We start from the raw sequence: 20025 nt of genomic DNA on the forward strand, positions 1-20025 counted from the left end.
CCACTCCAATCTCAGTGCTAAAAAGAGAGATCAGGAGTGAAGCGCTCCCTGTTGAGGACACAGGCTCTCCTTGGCACTTCCAGTTGATTTCCTGACTGATCTCTCTGGCTGCACACAGGCTGTTACAAGGTGTCAAGGTTTCCAAGTGGCACAGACAGCTCCATGCCCTGGAGCTCTTAAAAGGACAAACAAAATGTTCCTCTAAAATATAAATAAGATTAAATCAGGTCTTGTAGAAAGATTTTAGCAAAAGGTTTAACACCCTCCAGAGCAGTTAAGCTCTGAAAATTAAATCTGTACCGATTGCACATCCAAATTTCTGTGACTCCTGACCCCAGTGTAAGGAGCAAATTGCTGAGGAGCCACCACAGCCCATGGACTCAGCGCTATCAGTGGGGCTCAGCTCACTCACTAAAGGAACCAAGCTTTGCAATGTGGGTAACTGATCTAAAAGTGAGACAACCAACCTATAGCTAGTGTCACTGTGATGGATGGGGTATGTATCCATGGGAACATTTTCCATTGAAACGTCTGTCAGCAAGAGAGACTTCCTGTGCTTGAGGCTGCAGCGGCTGCGCACCTCCTCCGACACCGTCAGCAGGGCTGCAAACACACACAGGCAAAGCAAGGCAAGGGAAGCTTTCACAGCAGAACAGTGAACAATGAAACAATATTCCAGCCTTCTGCATTTCTTACAGGCATCAATGTACATTTACACCAACAGCACTGAGCTGCAGTTACACCTTAGGGATGTACAGATTAAAAGCAGGTCATTTAAAAAGAATTCTGTTTCCTATCCAGTTACAATGACAAGATTTACAAATTTGCCCTCACATGGTCACAATTTCTATATCCAGACCACTGGAAACTTGAAGGCTGTCAGGCATACACTGGATTATTTACACCAAGAAACCTCCAGCCTCCCTCAAGAAGTCCCAAAGCTCCAGATGATGTGCTGTGCTGGCAAAGCCCTGAGACCCAAAAAGCCTTCCCAACGAGCCCACCCTGACCACAGTCCTGTCCACCAGTTACAAGTTTTCTTTGTGCTGGTACAATTTTAACAAGCTGAACCTGAAGGAATTCCACAATAATCCAGTCCTTTTCAGTCAGCTCAGACTGGAAAGGAGGTTTGGCTCATTACCTGCCAGGTAAGCCACGCTCTGGGTGTTCACCTCAAACTTGTCACAGTTCCTGTGTTTGTTAACCAGAGCAAGGAGTGTCTGCAAAATCCTCACTGTTCTTGCTACAGTGGTAGGGGAAGGATGCCTGTACCCTAAGAAACAGAAGACTGTATTTAACTTCTGAATCCATATTTATGAAGCACGAATATTTTGAAAGCATTTATAAATATTTTCCAGCACATTCTCAGACATTCCATCTCAAGGGTAAGAGAGCAAAGTGCTACCAGAAATGGCACATTTAAGACTAATTCTTTCTACCCCTCCCCTAAAAACTGCATAATTTCAAATGTCTGTGCATACATTATATCTGTTATCTCACAAATCAGTCTTCTAAAAAACCCAGTGAGCCTGAGCACAGGCAAACAGGGAGAGACATTCTCAGAGGAAGAAGAAAGACTGCAGCAAATGAAGCTCTGCACCCTGTGACAGTTCAGAACTTTTAGCAGAAGCACTAAAGACCTTCACAGGAGACATATGAAGGAAATCTGGTGAAGTCCTTTAATCCAAGAGTGTTTAACTCTGTATCTACTCTGTAATCCAAGTTACTCAAAATCCATCACCCAATGTGGCCCCTCTATCCCTCGACTTGTTTTTATTCCTGAAGTAAGAGTCATCTCAAACAAAGAGCAGTATGCACTCTTACCTTTCAGGAGATGTCCCACTAGTGCAAAGTTAAAGTTGGAGTTGAAATTTAGCCCAACAAAATGATCCATCTGCTTGCAGTGCCATTCGAGTGGTCTCCTGATCTCCATGAACACTTCTTCTGGGCTCTGACCCACAAAAACAAAATACAAGAGCACCTCAGTTGAAGCACTCAGGACATGGCAAGTTTGTTGGGTTTTTTGTTTAAGTGACAGAACAGTTCTTTCAGAGGCTACAGGAAAATATCAAACACTTTCTCACAGATCACATCTGGACATTTCTGTTCCAGTTTCCAACAGAGTAATGACAACTTCTCTCCACACCTTTATCTGTGGATATCACCCAAGTGAAACAATTTCTAATGCAAATTCAAGTTTAGTTGCTTAGCAAGTGTTCACAAGGACAAAGCTGGGTTTTTCCCCTTTTCTGTCAGCTCTGGCTGCTGCCAGGAGCACAGGCTGTGGGCTCACCTTGTCGTTGAACACGCGCAGGCTGTCCAGGGTGTGCAGGTTCTGCTCCAGCAGGGCTGTCCCTGCTGAGTACAGGTTCACCTCATCCAGCTGCAGCACGGCCATGGCCACCCAGAACAGAGCCTTGTGCATAGGGGAGTCCTGCAGGGAGAGAAAGAGCCAGTTAGAGTCAGTTCCTGCAGGTGAAGGAACAACCAGGCTGGAGGGGAGGGTTTGTCCCCTTGTAGCAGGTTTTGTCCTCAGCCACATCCATTCCAAGGGAACAGATGCTCACATGGACCTGTTAATACACTGCACAGGTGAACAGTAGAAAGGAAATGAATTTCAAGCCTTGTTTGCACCTCCCAAGCCATTCCTGCTCACCTCCATCCCTTCCTTGCTCAGTGTCAGACTCACACTGCCCTGTACCAGCCTGACCAGAAATGGGTCTGTGGCTCTCCATCTAAACATGGACAGCAGCTCTGCACACAGCACTGGCCAAGCACTTCCTCCTCAACATCAGAACCACACACAGGAGGAACTGGCACTGAGCACATCCTGGGTGCCTTGAGCAGAGCTGTTTGCAGAGCAAGTTTTACTTTACTCAGCACCAGGAGCTGTTTGTCCCTGCTGTGCCCCCGGTGTGCTCTGAGGCAGGAGCCTGGCAGTGACCCTGGCTGGCTGAAGGAGCAGCACCCACACGTGGCCATTCCCCTGGCATGCAGGGCAGCAGCACACACAGCTGAAGCTGCACTGGAGCCCTGTGGGAGGAACGGGCACAGCCTGGGCACAGCCTTTGCCCAACTGCCAGGGCCCCGCTCCGGGAAGCAGAACAGAACATTCCCAGCATTTCCCAAGCCTTTGCACTGGTCCCACAATCTGCCACACTTCCCATATGTGCTCCTTCCACGCATGAATCACAGTGAAGTGTGAGCTTCAGAAACCCCAACATTTAACTTGTATTTCTGAGATCATACCCATAATCACAATTTACAAAATATATGCTCTGTTTATTCAAAAGGGCAGTGATTTACCTTGTTAAGAAGAGGCTGCAGCTTGGTGAGGGCTATAACTGTGGCTTCTATTAGAACTTGGCTATTATAATTATCAGGGCCTTTTAAACAGCTCTCAAGTCCCTGTTGAAAAAAGAGAGTAATTAACAACATAAGCATAATTACATTTTGCTTTGTAAAAAGAAGATCAAAGATCTGCACAATAACTGTTTTTCTCAATTACTTACAAAGCCTGAGTTCATTTTAAACCAATTCTCAAGAACTTTTCCAAATGGAGATTTAGACAGCAGAAATAAATGTATGACAGCACAACGTGTACCCTAACAGTCAGGCTGCAGGAGGTTGTAAGAGCTGTAGAAAAGCTCTTTTATCATTTAGACACTATTCAATTAAAGTTTGTGTCTATAAAACTCTAATGAAATGCTTAAAGGACACATATTTAGTACACTGTTCACCTGCTGTGGAATACAACCTGCTTTAGAACGATGCAACATCATTGTCAGGCCAGGCACCTGCTTCAAAGTTTTCTCATATAAATCAGCTCTTTCCTATATTTACCTACCACACATGAGGTCATTCACTTCCTTTAAGAAAAAGGAAGCGATGCATCATGCGCATGCTGGTAAATGCCTCAACAGAAAATTTCTTACTTCTTCAAATACAGACTGCTGGATCTACCTGTGTCAGGAGTTTTAAACTCAATACTGAGATCTATTGATACTGCAGAGATCACAGCAGTGATGGAACTCATTCAATTTAAATTCAGAAGCCACGAAATTAATTTAAATTCAGAAGCCTGGCCTACAGAAAGTGTATTTCCAATCAGTTCTATACAAGAATATGCTAGAAAAAAACATTTATCCTGAAATTATTCCAAGTTCTATATTTGATGGGAAAATAAAGCTAAAAATAGCTACTTTATGAGTCACAAAGGAAAAGAGACAGACCCATATACCTTGCTGAGAATTCGGATTATTTGTTTTATTTGTCCATGAGACACTCGTTTACTTATACAGCCAAAGACAACCAGTGCTCTTGGCTGCAGGGAGGGGTTGTACTGGAATGCAAACCTGTGAAGAAACAGAGCACATTGCATTAAACAACATATATACAACAAAATATATATAACAGAAAGATGAGAACTCTGGGGGTACTGCACAGGCAGGGAGGGCTCACGGTTTGAATTCTATTACTTACTTTTGAGCTAGTTCAGTCCACTGGTCCAGCCACTTGCATGTTGGAATATCCCTCATACAAGCCTAAAGGGAATTAGATTATTTGAATAGATGTAACGTGGAGAAAATGTATTTGTACAACTGGGAATGTGCAGAGGTTTGGCTCTCAGAAATCAGCTGTTAACTGTCAGCATGGAGGAGGCACATCCCCTGCCCCTGCTGCCTGTCCCTCGGGATCACCCCCTGTCCCCACACACCTCCATGATCTCCAGCAGGGCCTCGGTGACCGTCTCCAGCGAGGTGAGGGCGAAGGTCTCGCGCTCGTAGGAGCCGGGCGAGAAGGAGCGGTCGCGGTAGCTGGAGCGGAACGCGATCACTGCTGCCGACTTCACTTTGCTGATCCCAAACAGCAAATAAAACTTGGGCAGGGAGAACTCAGTCAAGCTCAGCCTTAAAACTTGCTTGGTCTCCTCTGTTGAATAAAGTTGCACATATTAGATTGACTCCAGGGACTTTCAAATGCACATTTCCCCCCCAGGGACACAGCCAAGGTCCCTGTGCCCATTCCAGCACCGCTCCCTTTGCCGCTGCCCCGACTCGGGCACAGCAGCTCTGCTCTCCAGCCCTGACTGCTGAGACCAGGCACGAGGACTGGATTCTAGAGACTCTACAGAGGAACTTGTGTAAAGATGTGGCTCTGTGTGTTCTCCTCACAGTGATTGAGAAAATGGAAACCCAGAGTGTTCCTGCTCTGAAATACCGACAGAACTGGAAGTTCAAACTGCAGTAGACTCCGCTTTTGGCTCTGGCACTCACATGAAGAAAGACACTTAAAGCAGAAGAAAATGATGGCCCTGTTCTGGCACTGACTATCTGTACAGTTCTGACCTTTCAGTTGATTTCAGTGCACTTCAAACCCACTGTGTGAGCAGGAGGCTCAGCACCCCGTGCATGAGAGCACAGACACACAGACACCTCTGTGTGTGTGTGTGTGCACACCTACCCTCCCTGCTGATATGTACAGACATACAATGAGAGACTTAAAAAAAAAGACAAGATCACATAAACTTTGCATTTTTCTTCTGCACAAAATTCAGCCTGGTTTCACATTGTGCTTCTGGGCTAAGAAGCGCCAAATTGCCAATATCAATTATTTTAGGACTGCTAGAATACAGCAGTAGATAAAATACCTGTTTTAATACCGTAAGTTAACAATTCCCTTATGTAATTGGTATTTTTGTTACCATGTTATGCAACCCTTCACAAGATGTACATGAGCCAGTTTTAGCACAGATGTATTTTCTGCTTTGCCTTACCAGAAAATCACTGGTACTTTCTTCTCTTTTTCTAAAACCCACTATACAAACAATTTACATTATGCACCTGCTCTAAGTAAGATATTTTTTAATTCCATACTCATTTCTTGTTGATCATATCCTCATTCTGATTTGTATTCATGCTGAACTACAACCCACTTTTTTCAAACTCTCAGAATAGTTTGCAGAGAAAGACAACTCAAATATTTGTTAAACAAATTAAGGAGCAATCAGCTTCTTTGAAAATCCAAAAAAGCTCACCACTGAAGTGGAGCTGTGAACAAGTGCAAAGAGAGTGAATGATGTTGATGACGAGCCCATGAGTGGAAGCTCTGAGGGAAAGGGGCCCCGTGGCCACCAGCAGAGTCACCACGTGGAAGAGGTAGGGCAGATGTGCAGCCACGTCCAGGGAGTTGTTGAAGGACAGCATGAGCATGTACCGAGCCAGAATGGCAATGTCATCCCACATCAGGTGCTGCTCCAGCGTGGGTGTGGGGGACAGACAGGTCTTGTCAATGATTTTACACATCCTCCCAATCACCTATAAAGAGAGCAACCATTTTGTTCTACTCAAACAGGGAGCACAGCTCAGAATTTTTCAGTAAAAACCATCAACACTTAACAATGAAATTACTCTACTGCTTGGAATCTATTTTATCATGGCTTTTGCATTGTTGCCTGTCCTGAGTTACCAGAAAGCATCTCAGTGTTACATTAGTAAATAAGTTGAAATTATTCTCTAAAAGGAAAAGAAGGCAAAGAGGGAACTCACTTTGCTTGACACCAGTTTGACATTGCCAGAAGCCAGTGCTACAGCTGTGTCTGCCATCACCTCAGCTTTGATAGAGCCCAAGCCCCCCGTGGCACTGGTTTTGATGAAACTGTCCAGCACAACATCCAGGAGATCTGTTATCTGACAGAGAAAAAGAGTCAGATTAACTTTACTTTTCCACCTTGAATCACCCTTTAAACAGCAGTCATTCATTTCTTTAGCTGAAGATGCACAACTATCACAAACTGAACCATCCATTTTAGTGACTTGTTACCCTTTGGCAAAAAGCCCCATGTAAATTTTAGAAGCATAAAGCTGAATTCCATTAGGTTTTACTACCAGTGATTCAGAACTAGAAACTGTAATTTAGCACTATTTTTATTTAATTTTCCACTTTAAAGTATATCTCTTTATAAAATGCTGACCCCAGGAAGAAGAAACCTGATCTGAAGTGTTTGTTTACAGAGGATGCAGAAGTGGTACCTGTCCCAGGCTGCCCCATATCTTGGCCTGAATGGAAGGGTACATCTGCTTCTCGTTGATGGTCATGGTGATGAGCTTGTCCAGGATGGCGGTGACGCGCTGGCGCTTGGCGTCGTCGTTGTGCTTGCAGAAGCGCACCAGGTTGGACAGCCAGGGGGTCATGTACTCCAGGCACAGGTGCTTCAGCTCAATGCCTGCAACAACACTGCTCATCACACACGGCCAGCACTGCCCCCCTTCATAAATAACTCTTCCTTCCAGCTTTAGTGCCTAAAATAGTTACTGTCCCAGCTGAAGAGAGAACACTGGGCCAACAGAGAGGCTTCAAAGAGGCATGGCAAATGGAGAGAGCAACAGAGCCAGTGAGGAAGCTCAGTTGACTAAGCTAGATCTAAAATCCTTTTAGAGATTAGAATCTTTTCAAATTCATGGTTGGCACTAACCAGCACTGGAGTTACTTACTGGATTTGCTAAATCCTGAAATACACTCTTCCAAGAACTCCAAGGTGAGGTGTGGCTCGTTTGCTGCAAGAGTCTTACTGATAGATACAATAAATAGTGTGTTGTTGGCAGGAATACACAGACCTGAAGTTTCCAGTAACTGGCCCTCAATCTTTAAATTAAAGGTACAGGTTAAGGCACATAGAAGATTATAGGCAGCAGACCTGTAACAAAGCAAACAATGTGATTTGTAAGAGCTTTCTTGTACTTTTGAACATATACATGTTATACACCACAGTACTGACATTTCAAAAATCAATTCAATGCTGCTGTAGTAGAAATTACATCTAAATTCCCAAACGTTTTCCCCTGGACAGGCTACAGTTTGGAGCAAAAAAGAATTTCCTTGGAGAAATAGAAGAAATTATTCCTCCACTTGCTCTGAACAATTTCTGATAAGGTTACAGAGTACGTTTGAAGGGCTTTGTACTGGGTTTCTCAGAACAGCTTGGAATTCCAGGAAATTCTAAATCCCTCCAGGTGTACCTGAGCTGCTGGGAGAGAGCTGCCCAAAGCCCAGGGGTGCCCCTGGTCAGCACCAAGCCTGGGAGAGCCTGTTCTGACACAAATCACAAGCTGCTCTAAGGGCTACAGCTCCCATGCTCTTAAACACGAAGTTCAACACCATGGAAATCATATGTACCCAATAAATACAGAGTGCAAAGCAGAACTACTGCTCCTCATAACGAGAAATTAAGCTCCCTTCATGTCTTCACTTCCTCTGACAGTGTGTGCCCTTCTTCGCTCACAGGAACTCATCTTTATTTATTAAGAATTGCATTTTATGGAGCTGTGGTTTTTCTCAAGAGAGGCTCTCTACCAGTGGAGCAGCCCCAGGGAGCCCCCTGAGCGAGCAGAGGAGCAGCAGTGCAGAGCTGTTACCGCAGGCTGGGGTCGGAGCTGCCCAGGTTGAGCAGGGCGATGTTGAGCAGCGTCCCGGGCACGTCCTTGGGGCGGATCTTGGTGTGCTGGGGGATGGAGTCGGGCTGCGACAGCTCCCACCGCGTGCGGATGTGGATGATGGACCTGACGATGGCCTCGCACTCCTGGTGCATGAAGGTGAGAGGGGTGCCCTGGTTGGCAATGGTCAGGGTGAACTGGTTCTCATCCACCAGGCAGATCTCCTCGATCTCAGAGGCGTAGTAGATGTCGTTGAGGAACACGGTCTGGCCCAGCACCCGCGTGCGCTCCGCCGACGTCACCTGCACCGCGGTCGAGCCGACCTTGGGGACAGAGGAGAAAACTGCTGCAGCACCTCTGGGTAATCACACAGAGAAAACCCTCACACTCCTACTTTTAGGAAAGATAAATACATGAAATTTTGTACTTCCTAATGGGGCATACTAGAAAGCTGTGATTTCTCCTCGAGACAAGGGAGGAGAATTAAGAGACAGTAAAATCATATTCCAATCCTTAAACAAATATAACAGATCACTAGGAACAGCATTAAAAGCACTTACTTTAATAGAAACTTTGGTGTCTTTATGAGCCAGTTTGAGAGCATTGTGAAACACTTTCAAGTCCTCCTCCAAAGCCAAGGTAGCTGCTGGGAGTTTCTGCTGGTCATGTTCGATGTGCTCTGCCAGCTTCCCTGGAGAGTCTATGAAAACAAGCCTTTTGCTCCCTTTCAAACCTGTCAAGAGCCTTTCATGGTATTTGGTGTATTCTCTGACCCAAGAGTTACAGTTATAAATAAAAACTGCTGCAACATTTTCATAAGCAAAGCCTGGAAAAACTACAAACCATTTAGAAAGAAAGTCTGTTTTAAAGCGATTACTGGGGCCAGCGTGTGTGAGGTCCACCACAATTTCATATGGCTTTGCATAGTATGGCTTCAAGGTCAGCAGCACATGGTAGATCAGCAAATCCCCGTTGATCTGACCAGTCTTGAACCTGTAAGACAGGACAGACATGGCTGGGTCATGCTTGAGGCCCACAGCACAAAGCCTGAGGGCCCAGGCACACCAAGAGCACCCCAGTCCTGCCCATGAGCCAGACTGACCTTTGTGACAGTCCTGCAAACACCCCTGGGCACAGCATGGACACCACACCGGCCCCAGGCACTGCCTCACACTCTGGCCACGTTTAGTGCCCAGGATGAGGGGGCTTGGATTTAACTCAGCTTCATCCTGAAGTGCCCCACAACCTCCAAGTGCCTCTAACTTTGTAACAGCCTTAGAGATTCAAATTTTATCTATACTTGTATGTGGAAAAATATATTTATCTCAAGAGTCTTAATAATCAAACATCGACACCCCAACTTTTTCAGAGGGTTCAGAGCCACTCCAGTTACTTTGTCCTGCAGCACTCCAATGCTTGGGGGTGTTTCTAAGAATGGTCAGTCCTCTGAGGAGTACAGAGGACTTGCCTACAAAAACACCTCTTTTCAAAAATATTCACATAATTGAGAATATTTTTTCTCACTTAAAGGTTCTCTGAATTTTGAGACTGGGCAAAGCATTTGCCTAAACGACATCTCTAGGGTTCACACAGCAGACTGAATTCTAGTAGGAAAAATTAATTAAAAATAAATTCATCAGCAGCTTGTGAAATTTTGAAGTTTTTTAAATACCTGTCACTGTTCTGATTTGTCATTAACTCAACTCTTCCAAGGCAAAAAACAGGCTACAGAAGAGCTAATAAATGCTTTAAGCACAGGTGTATCTTTAAGGGTTTTGGGACACTTTTCTTGATAGCACCTGAGTGCAGGACAACTCAGGAGACAGAAACAGAACATTCATCTGCACAAGAGATTTCCCCCCGCCCCCGTTACCTCCGGTGGTTCTGAGAGCTAAGTTGGGCAAGTTGGTGTTTTTCCCCCAGCACGTCATGGTATAGCTGTTACCAAAGGAAGTGTGTCATAGCTGTGGTTTTAGTTCCCCCCTTAGAGCCACATGTCATTGCAGTTACAGGTTTGCCTAAAAAACACCAGCACTGCCCAAATCTCCCTGCTGTACACTGATGGCTGCCTGCATGCTAGGAGCAAATGTATGCACACAGAAATCTTATTGGCAAAGGACTAAATATCTGAAACATCCATGTTCTGTTGACTACATCTTGGCAAGGTAAGTACACATTTTCCTTCTCCTATTTTAAGTTGTACTTCAAAGTTACTTACATTTTGTAGAAAAATATATGAAAAGGTATTTTTACAGAAATTTGAGTAATTAAAAAACAGTAACAAACTGTAGACACAGTATCTCCAACTGAATCAGGGAAGCTGATATACTGAATTTTTCATCATGTTAAAGGTTATTCACAGTCAGGAATTAACAGTGGCAGTCACTACTTGGCTCTGTTGTCCTTTCAGTGCAGATCTCGCTGGGTACTGAGACCCTGTCAATACCCAGACACAAAGGGTTGAACTAAAAAGAAAACCAGCCCTTTAAAGATCAGTTCCTTTGCTCTCGTGGTTTCAAGAGCAGCCCCTCACAGACGAGCCCGCTGATTTGTAAGAAAAGCACATCTGGAGTGGGAGCCCACAATGAACACTGGGCTCAGTGTGTTGGGGCAGAGCTGGAGCTGCACCCTGGGCAGGGGCAGGAACACTGCAGGGAGCTGGGCTGGCCCTGCCTGTCCTGCTCACAGCAGCTGAAATGTTACAAACCCCAAGCTTTGCTGGGTTTGCTTTCCTTTTCCTTTCCAAAGTATGCTACAAGGAATCACCCGGGTGACTTCCACGATACACAAACAAAAATCCTACCTGAGCTGTAGCTTATGACTAAGATGGTTTCTAGTTCAAACTGAACAAACAGGATTAAGCTCAGGATGGAGAACAATTTTATATTATGGGTGAACTACCAAGTTATAGACAGATCTTTTGTTTTTTCCTCGTTGAGCAAGGAGAGATCTCCTTATACATCAGGTGTATCCCTGCCTTCCCCTCACCTGGTCACACACAGGAACATCACTTCTCTGATGTTTCATATTTACGCATACACAAATACACTTTGTTACCTTTACAGGCAACAAACACATTTTTTCAAGAACAACCATAAAATTAACAGTGTTACTTTATGTCACTCCTTGTAGCATTTCAATTTGCACTATGCAGAGTGTGTAACACTCAAAGGAAACCCTTTGATCTGTTACCAGAGACAGAAGAAAGACTCTGGTGGGACACAGCCTTGCCCTGAGAAGGTCAGGAGCAGCCTGGCCCACTGCCTGGGTCATTGCTTGGCTGATTTGTCTGTTAATTTCAGATAATAAATATTATCTTTATATCAGACCAACCCCACTCTCACGTTCCTACCCTCCAGAAAAATTCAACAGGTACAGATATGAATGCCACACAAATGTGAAACAGAACATATGAATGGTTACTCTCATTTGCATAATTATCGGTGGCGTTTTACAGAAAATGTCACAATCTGCAGAATGTTTGGGAGAAAAAATACAAGAAGTACATTTGTGATGAAGAGCTTTTTGTACAAAAAAGCAGAAAAACAAGAGAACAAAGATTTTCCTGGGCATTTTAAAGTACCCCAGACAGCTGTGCTAGGAACTACACACAGTTCACATTAAGTTATTGCTGTCACTTACAGGAACATTTTGGGTTCAAGTTTTTCCCTTGCCCATCTGTTCCCTGCAGGGTTCCCCTGCCTGGCCCAGGGGAATTCAGGGAGGTGAGAAGCAGCCAGTGATGTGTAACCTCCACAGGGTCTTGGTGTAAAGCAGAAGTGATGACCAGGTGTAATGTGGGCAGCTTCAGAGAGAAGCAACTCCCCGTGTCTGCCCTGACATCAGGAAGCCCCCAGTAGGAAACACTTCTCTTTTTCTCTTTGTTCCATGTTCTTTTTTTGATTTTTGTAAGTTTTCTATAACCTCAAACTGGCAGAAGTTTGAGACAATCTATTCTTTCGCAATCTGGGCACTTGAACTCGTCCTCCTACATCCCCCCAGAATGAGGCCATGTATTTTTCATCAGGAATCCTGCTATTCCCTGAGAAGTCCAATCCAAACCTCTAAGAACCAGCACCTGCTAAACTAGCACCACAATTTGTATTTTTGCAGGGGACTCAACAGGAGGATGCAGACAACGAGATGCAGTAACCCACGCCTTGCCTTTCCTGTCATGATCATCTTCTCCCTGTGGCTGCAAACGAGTGCAAACCACACAGGCTACCCTCACCTCAGAGAAGAAACCTGGAGTCCCATCAGCCAAAACCGCAGTGAGAGTCACAACAGGACAGAAGCAAGCCCAGATTCTCCTCTGAGCCTCAATTTCAGCAGCCAAACAACTACTTCTCAAATGCAAAGTACCCTGCCATCCTTCTCCTCCACAATGGCCCAAAATTCAACATCTTCCCGTGCCAAAATACGAAGTACCATGTCATCCTTCTCCTCCACAATGACTCAAAATTTGATTTCCCCTGCCCCAAGTGCAGTTTCCACCACGGGAGGATTAGAGAAAAGCAGCAAACCCAAGAGCCCAACGACCAAAGAAACCTGTGAAGACAATAAGTCTCTCATACTGATTTGCTTCATTATCATTGCAGTTCTTGTGCTCATCTGCATCTCCCTGTTTCTGTCCACAGTCATAGCAGCCAACAAAATCTCCTATCTCAAAAGAGCCCAGCAGGGCAAACGCAGGCCCAGGAGCAATGGTGACCTCCTGGCCACCAACAGCCTATGGCCCACAGCAGCAGGAACGTGGCAGAGGATGCCCAAGGAGACAAGTGGAACTGAGCTGATAATGCAGGAGCTGGTATCAGGGAGGGATGCTGTGAACCAAAGGAAAACTGAAGATGAAACTACTGAGAAACTCACCAAAGCAGCAGACAATGAACAAGAAAGCAAAGAACCATCCCAGCCACACAAACCCATTTTAACAAATTTTGTAGTTGAGATTTAATTCACACTCAGGTAAAAATTCATCTTTTGCCTTTGTTACACCATTAATGTAAGGCAAAAACTTGTATTTCAAGTAACAGCAAGAATTTCCCCCCCAGAAAGCTAAATCCAGATTTTAGAGTTTTTCCATTTATGCCAGTGGGAACGCTGCAGCCCTGTGTGGACCCAGAAGGCAGTAAAACTGTGTTAAATAGCTTTCTGTAAGTAGTGTCAGGACTGGTTTTGTTCCTTTGACCAGAAATCAGGGTGACAGGAGCTGGACAGGATAAACCAAAAGGACAGAATCTGCCCATGCTCAAAGACCACAGAGCGGAACAAGGAACAGACTGTGAGTCTGATCAACACACTGAACACTAGGATGCTGCACAGGCATAACCAAGTTGCTTTTCAAAGGAAACCATACATTAGTCACAACTCTGATTCAACCACTAACCCAGGATCTAGTCCCTCTCAAAATGCCCTTCTGGATTTTCCATCAAGAACTTCTTAAACCAGCTTAGTTACTTTTGAAGCAGATTGATTGGAACCATAATTATTGTGTTTCCACATTGACTATGAATAGATAAAGTTTGTAGTATTTGCTAGAATATGAGAACTTGTTCAATTTGTTATCTTCAATAAACTTGTAATATCAGTTTTTAAATTACTTACGTGACACTATTTCTCTAAGTCAAATGTTAGAAAAAACTATGACCAGGCATTTTGGAATGTTTTATTCCTGCAACTGGCTGACTCAGGAAAGGTCTCTGATGACTCGCTGTGATTTCCTGCATCATGGAAACACACTCCACTTTCTCCTGACACCAAAGAGAACATGCCAGGAATTCCTTTCAACCACAACAACTTTTAGTTTCTTTATTCTCAGAGACCTGACTTTCCCACAATGCCAGGGAGGTGCCTGTGGGGGTTCTCCCTGCAGCAGAGCTTTGCTCTTTTAAGGAAACGTGAGAAGCTTTCCACAGGCTGCTCCTTGGGCTGAAGAAGCTCTGTTGCACTGCGGTTACAAGTGCTGAGGCTGCACAGTGCCAAAGCTCCAAACATCCTGTGCAGCTGTAACCAACAGCTGTGACACATAAGACGGTTGTACGAGTTTGAGAGGACCAGGAGACTGAATCCCCCACTCCAATTCCACTGGATCACCCATTAGCTTGGCTGGCAGGGCAGATACAGCAGCAGCAGGACCACAGCACTGTGGCAGCCAGGACAGAGAGAGAGCTCAAAAAATGCAACTGCCAGGCTCAAAGGTGGGCTGTGTAGTGAGGAAAACAAAGCTGGAAGGGGTTTGCATGCTTAGCCTAGAACTGGGAATCAGCTGTGGGGGTTGAAGAGAATGGGGAGGAGACAAAGAAATCGGACAAGAAGCACCGAGTTAGTGTGAGTATGGGACCAGGATGTGTGTGTGCTGCAGGAGCAGGCAGAGTGTCAAAGAGAGAAGCAGTGCAGTCAGAGAGGCACAACAGGAAGGGCTGCAGAGGAATCTGTCAGTAGCTACTGGCAGAACACAATTGCAAAGTGCCATGAGGACATATTTGGTGTGGGTTTCTTTCCACCACGCAGCCTTTCCAGGCAAAAGTGCTCACAGAGACCAAAGAGAGCAGCTTGGGTTACACTCCATGGTACGGACAGGGACAGACAGGGGAAGCAGCTGCTCAGAGTACAGCCCTCCACCAGCGATGGCAGCTGGTCACAACCCTGTCCACACAGAAAAACAGCCAAGCAAGTAGGGACAGGCTGAGGTGAAATCAGATTTTGCCCTCTGCCCCTCAGTGCAGCCACACAAGGGAGGATGTGTAAGCAGCCAGCATCCCATGACCACAGAGCTTTCCATGACTCACCAAGGAACCCAGGGGTGGTTTCCCACTAATAACCCTGAGAGTACAGCAAACCCACCACTGAATTACATCAGCCACTCAAATCCAGCCCAAACTTGCAGAGTTTTTGATTCCCACAGAAGAAACCGTAACTATTTTCTACAAAGACAGGCAAACAGGTATTTGAGAATTTCCACATCAACACACAGAGGTGCCTGATGTGGCAGGAGCCACAAACACCTTTTTGCAGAAGCCCAGGGCGGGCAGCTCAGAAGTTTGCCTGTGGGACAGTGGGACACACGATCTGATCTCTGAGACAGGAGCCCCCGAGCTGCTGGCGCAGACGCTTCCTGCCGGCGTTGGCAACTTCCTCCCTCTCAGCACAAAGTTCTGCCTGAAAAGAGCCATTTTACCCTGCCTCGCTCTGAGCACAGCCAGCCCTCCCGAGCTCCAAACAACAAACGCGGACGGTGCCTGCTTCAGAGAAGATAAATGTGCAGGTAAGGATCAAATCCAAGTCCTGAGCCTATTTTGAGAAGAGGGGAGCAGGATAAAAACTGAATAGAATCATTTTAACCCATTACAAACCTCTCAGAGTTTAGATCAGCATGTTCTCTAGTCATTAACTTACTGCTCATGTGTGTTTACACTGCTGCATTTAAAATTTAATTTTGTGTATTTGTAAACCCATAAAGACTCATGCATATTAATTTCCCAGAAATAGCTTCACAGGACTAGGACTATAGTAACTAATGAATTAGCTCAAATTGCATGAAAGTGACTTCAGAAGGAAAAGAGCTTGTGTAGGGGATGAATTTTTATATAATTTATTTCATATGGAGACATTTAGAGAGCTGAACTCTAATCAGTACAGGAAAAAAAAGTCTGTTTCATGCCAACAACTCAACATTTGCAAAATCTGCACGCAGGAATTTATTTATAAAATACTTTACCATTAGAATGCTGTGTCATTATAGCATAAGTACTTGGAAAACTTTTAAATATTTTGCTATGCTGAACAAATATAAGAACAGGAAATAAAAGTTTAAGAGAATTGTAAAAAGCCTTTTACTTCTGCCTCAGCTTATATCACAATAAGCCACAGCTTCACTTCTGACAACCCTGTCTGTCAATGCTGCAGAGCTGCCAATGCCTTTTTCTGATAAGGTGAAACAAGATGATAATAAGCCATTACATTCAAAAAAGCCACTTTATTAATATGATCCATAATACTGAAAATCTGCTGTTATTTGTAAAGTCAGTGCCAAACCCACTGATCATGCAGATGGGAAGAGGCTTGAAATGTGAAATATTGGGGAGACCGTTATTTTCAGTCTGATGGTATTAACACAGAATGGCTGGTGGCAGTAAAGTGCAGAAATTCAGTTTACAACTTACCATGTTCTACTTCTTCCCCGCAACAGCAGAGGACCCTTGTAAAGAGGCTGGAGGGAAATGGTCAGCAACCAGGTCATGCTGGTTGTGTTCTGTGGGGAGATCTGGAGCTCCCTCTCTGCAGCAGCACCTCAGCATGCTGCCAGGACTGAAAGCCACACGTGCACCAGTGCCACGAGCCCCAGGGCAGACAACCTCCTCCTGCACCAGCTGCAAGCAACTGTGCCCAGCTTACACCAGGCTGCTACAGAGCCCCAGGCCTTCCCAGGGGAGGATGAGGCTGGGGATGGCAGCTGGGTAGCAGCGCTGATCCTTGGCAGCATTTTGATTGGGATGGTGCTGGCAATTATGGTGATTCTCCTGTGGAAATGCTGCCTGAGGCCTCCTCAGGCCCAGTCCCACTGGGCAGGCCGCTCCCCCTTCACGGATGGGGACACTTCAGATCTCTGCATGGACTCTGACCCCGGCACCAAGCGTTCTTCTGTCTTACTTATGCTGCCTTGGAGACTGAAACAAGGCACAAACTTGCAGGAGGAGCCGACTGCCTCAGAGAACCCACCTCACCACAGCAGCAGTACTGGGAATGGGCAGCCACCTCCGCCGGCCGTGGGCTGCTCTGGAGCCAGCTCAGCCCCAGCCCCTGCCCCAGAGCAGGAGCCAGCCAACACTGCAGCTGAGTCCTGTCCTTCCCCAGAGCCTCCACCCAAGTGCTCCGACCTGCCACCACCCCCCGAGTGGCTCAGGGAACCCGCTGAGGAGCCCAGCTCAGATCCCAGCAAGCACTCGGAACTTCACTTGGAAGCAGAGGAACCACAGCCCTCACCGCCTGAGCTACTGAACCAGGAGATCCATGAAACACTGCCCCAGCCAGAACACCCTTTGTGACTGGCAAATTAATTTCCAGAATACTCTACATCTTTCTTAAACCAAGTAATTTTCAATAAAGTAAAAAAAGGAGAAGTTGACACAGGCAAGAACGGTGAGGCCCCAGCATTTCCTTGACATTTCCCTGGTGTTTCCCAACCTCAGCTTTCACAAGAGAGAACAACCTGCTTCTGCCTGAAGCAAATTTCTGACTACAAAACAAATTGTGCCCAGTCATCACCTGCAACTAGAGATTCCAGAAGGCAGAGTACACAGCTGTGTGTGCCAGCACAGGCAGACACAGGTAACACACACGTGGAGATGTTACAGACAGCCCAGCATCAGAGGGACTCGGCTTCGCACCCGGGTTTGCTCCACTGGGCTGTGCAAGCGAATGCAATCACCTCCAGGGCATTTCAATAAAGCTTTCTCAATCAAAGATGCTTTGGTCACTTAAAGCCCACCTGAATATTTGCTTAGATACAGCATGCACTCAGTCACTAATATAAACTCATTTAATGGCTCATGGATGCTAGATTCCTTGGAGCATCTCGTGTCCCAATACTTTACATGCTCCTCTCTGGGCCCTGAGTACCAGCACAGCTCATCTCCCCCACACCAGCCTTGGCTGGGCAGTAGCAGGCTGGTATCAGCAGTAGATTTTTTTTTTTACCAGTATTGCATATATATATATATATATATATATATATATATATATATATATATATATATATATAAAGAAGCTGCTAGATGCTGAAGCTAGCTTCCCATGAGAGCTCTGCAAAATGGCAGAGTTTGCAGTTCACATGAAGAGGGAATAGATGTGTGGATGGAGCACAGAACAAAGATTTGCACACAATAAACTTCAGCATTTTCAATCTACTGCTAATAAAGAGTAGTACATAATCCAAATGCAATTCCAGGCTGCTGTGTATACAATGGCCATAGAAAAATATATTTTCAATTTTCTTTACTGTTTACATAAGCTGTATGGTTGGGTATGCCTAAAGAATAGCATTACAATTATACAAAGACTTTTGTAAGGCTCATTCACATGACACCCTGTTAAAATTAACAGCACTATAAACAAAACATTATAAACACTCTCACTCTCATATTGCTTTGAGAAAATCAGATCAAGATTTCCTGTAGAAATCTGTAAAATCCTATGAGCTGAGCTATAATATACCTGACAACACAGTGATAGCCTGATCCAAGGAGCAGAAAACAGTATTTTAAAATTATGACAATATATTCTGGCAGTGTAGCTTAAAAAAGCTTAAGCTAGAAAGCCTAAATTCACATTAACCTCTATTACAGGAGGAGAGGTTAACAGAAGGTAAAAAGAAGCCAAGCTGACCTGCCATTTCAAACAGAAATGTGCAGTGGGGTGGCAGCCTGAGCCTGCAGGCGTGCGGGGGGAGCCCAGGCGTGTGCAGGCAGCCCCAGCTGGGAGGGAGCAGCAGCACAGCACAGCAGGGCACGGAGGAGCTCGGCACTCCCTGGCAGGGCTCGGGGGAGCCGGGCACTCCCTGGCAGGGCTCGGGGGAGCCGGGCACTCCCTGTCCCAGCAGGTCCCTGCCAGGGCTCGGGGGAGCCGGGCACTCCCTGCCCCAGCAGGGCACTCCCTGCCAGGGCTCGGGGGAGCCGGGCACTCCCTGCCCCAGCAGGTCCCTGGCAGCGCTCGGGGCCGGCTCTGCAGTGCCCACAGGATCAGGTGGTTGCGGAGCCGGGCGCAGCCGTACGATGCAGCTGAGACAAGCACAGCCCCCGGCAGCCTCTGGAGCTGCTCTCCAGAACAAGGCGACCTCTAAGCTCCAATCCATCACAGAAACGATGTGCTGATACTGCAGGACACCACGGTAAGTTTGTGCTTTTTGATTTTACTCACAAAATCCTACTACCAAATCAGAGAAGGAAATGGGAATGGAATTAGGAGCTGATGACAGATGCTTGCACCAGAAATTTGCTGCAGTGTCAGAGATTTCTTACTAACGGTAACTCGGGTTCTAAACATGTGTTTCCAGCTTTGAGATCGTAATTAACTATAAGGAGGAAAAAATGCTACAGTGCATGTTACCATGAACACTGGAATTTGGAGTTCAAGCTAAATTCCTATGATATATTTTAACCAATTTACTTAAGCAAACAGCATGCCTGGATGGGGGGGACTGCTACATTACTGCAGAGATTTGTGAAGATCCAGTTGACAGCCATTTTTTCATCCTCTATAAATGAACACATTATTCCAAACATAATATAGGCTTGAAATCACTAAAAACAAGAAGCAGACATTGTATAAGGTTTGGAAGAGACTTGCGTTTTCGGAAGAAAGCCCTCATTTGAGCTGGAGGGGGAAAGGGAGATGAAAAAAACAAGTCTCATTCTGCCAGACAACATGACAGGCTGAAGGGATGCTTTGTGAAGTCTCTCTTGAACAATTCTAAAAAGGACCGTGCCACAAAGGGGGTTATTGATATTTTTACTTAATTTCTCCTGCAAGTGGCCATTGCCAAGACAACCCTTATACGGAGATAAAATGTATTACATGGATTTAAAGGGTGTCATGT

General features: G+C 45.5%; 3 protein-coding genes across 5 annotated transcripts in view; 2 read left to right on the forward strand and 1 right to left on the reverse strand.

The window, feature by feature from the left end:
- The window catches only part of NF1 (neurofibromin 1), a 71458-nt gene that overhangs the window by 11623 nt on the left and 39810 nt on the right, over window positions 1–20025 (reverse strand). For both annotated transcript variants that reach the window (XM_030962390.1, XM_030962391.1), the window contains 14 exons: window positions 8993–9425; window positions 8415–8755; window positions 7494–7696; window positions 7032–7225; window positions 6549–6689; window positions 6038–6317; window positions 4718–4932; window positions 4483–4544; window positions 4241–4355; window positions 3307–3408; window positions 2294–2434; window positions 1825–1951; window positions 1142–1273; window positions 468–603 (listed from right to left, as the gene is read on the reverse strand). In XM_030962390.1, the coding sequence (XP_030818250.1) occupies window positions 468–603; window positions 1142–1273; window positions 1825–1951; window positions 2294–2434; window positions 3307–3408; window positions 4241–4355; window positions 4483–4544; window positions 4718–4932; window positions 6038–6317; window positions 6549–6689; window positions 7032–7225; window positions 7494–7696; window positions 8415–8755; window positions 8993–9425 (2622 nt within the window). The remainder of the gene's footprint in view (window positions 1–467; window positions 604–1141; window positions 1274–1824; window positions 1952–2293; window positions 2435–3306; window positions 3409–4240; window positions 4356–4482; window positions 4545–4717; window positions 4933–6037; window positions 6318–6548; window positions 6690–7031; window positions 7226–7493; window positions 7697–8414; window positions 8756–8992; window positions 9426–20025) is intronic.
- EVI2A (ecotropic viral integration site 2A) lies at window positions 10466–13386 on the forward strand. Its single transcript, XM_030962393.1, has 2 exons — window positions 10466–10597; window positions 12546–13386. Exons 1-2 carry the CDS (start codon window positions 10494–10496, stop codon window positions 13384–13386), a joined length of 945 nt encoding a protein of 314 aa, XP_030818253.1. The 5' UTR covers window positions 10466–10493.
- EVI2B (ecotropic viral integration site 2B) lies at window positions 15580–17913 on the forward strand. Of its 2 annotated transcripts, none has more exons than XM_030962394.1 (2): window positions 15580–15696; window positions 16621–17913. In XM_030962394.1, exon 2 carries the CDS (start codon window positions 16652–16654, stop codon window positions 17474–17476), a length of 825 nt encoding a protein of 274 aa, XP_030818254.1. In that variant the 5' UTR covers window positions 15580–15696; window positions 16621–16651; the 3' UTR covers window positions 17477–17913. The 2 variants fall into 2 exon arrangements, with proteins under 2 accessions (XP_030818254.1, XP_030818255.1); XM_030962395.1 differs by having other exon boundaries at window positions 15610–15696; window positions 16624–17913.

This window comes from Camarhynchus parvulus, chromosome 19 (assembly GCF_901933205.1).
Source record: "Camarhynchus parvulus chromosome 19, STF_HiC, whole genome shotgun sequence".
Lineage (NCBI taxonomy): Eukaryota > Metazoa > Chordata > Aves > Passeriformes > Thraupidae > Camarhynchus > Camarhynchus parvulus.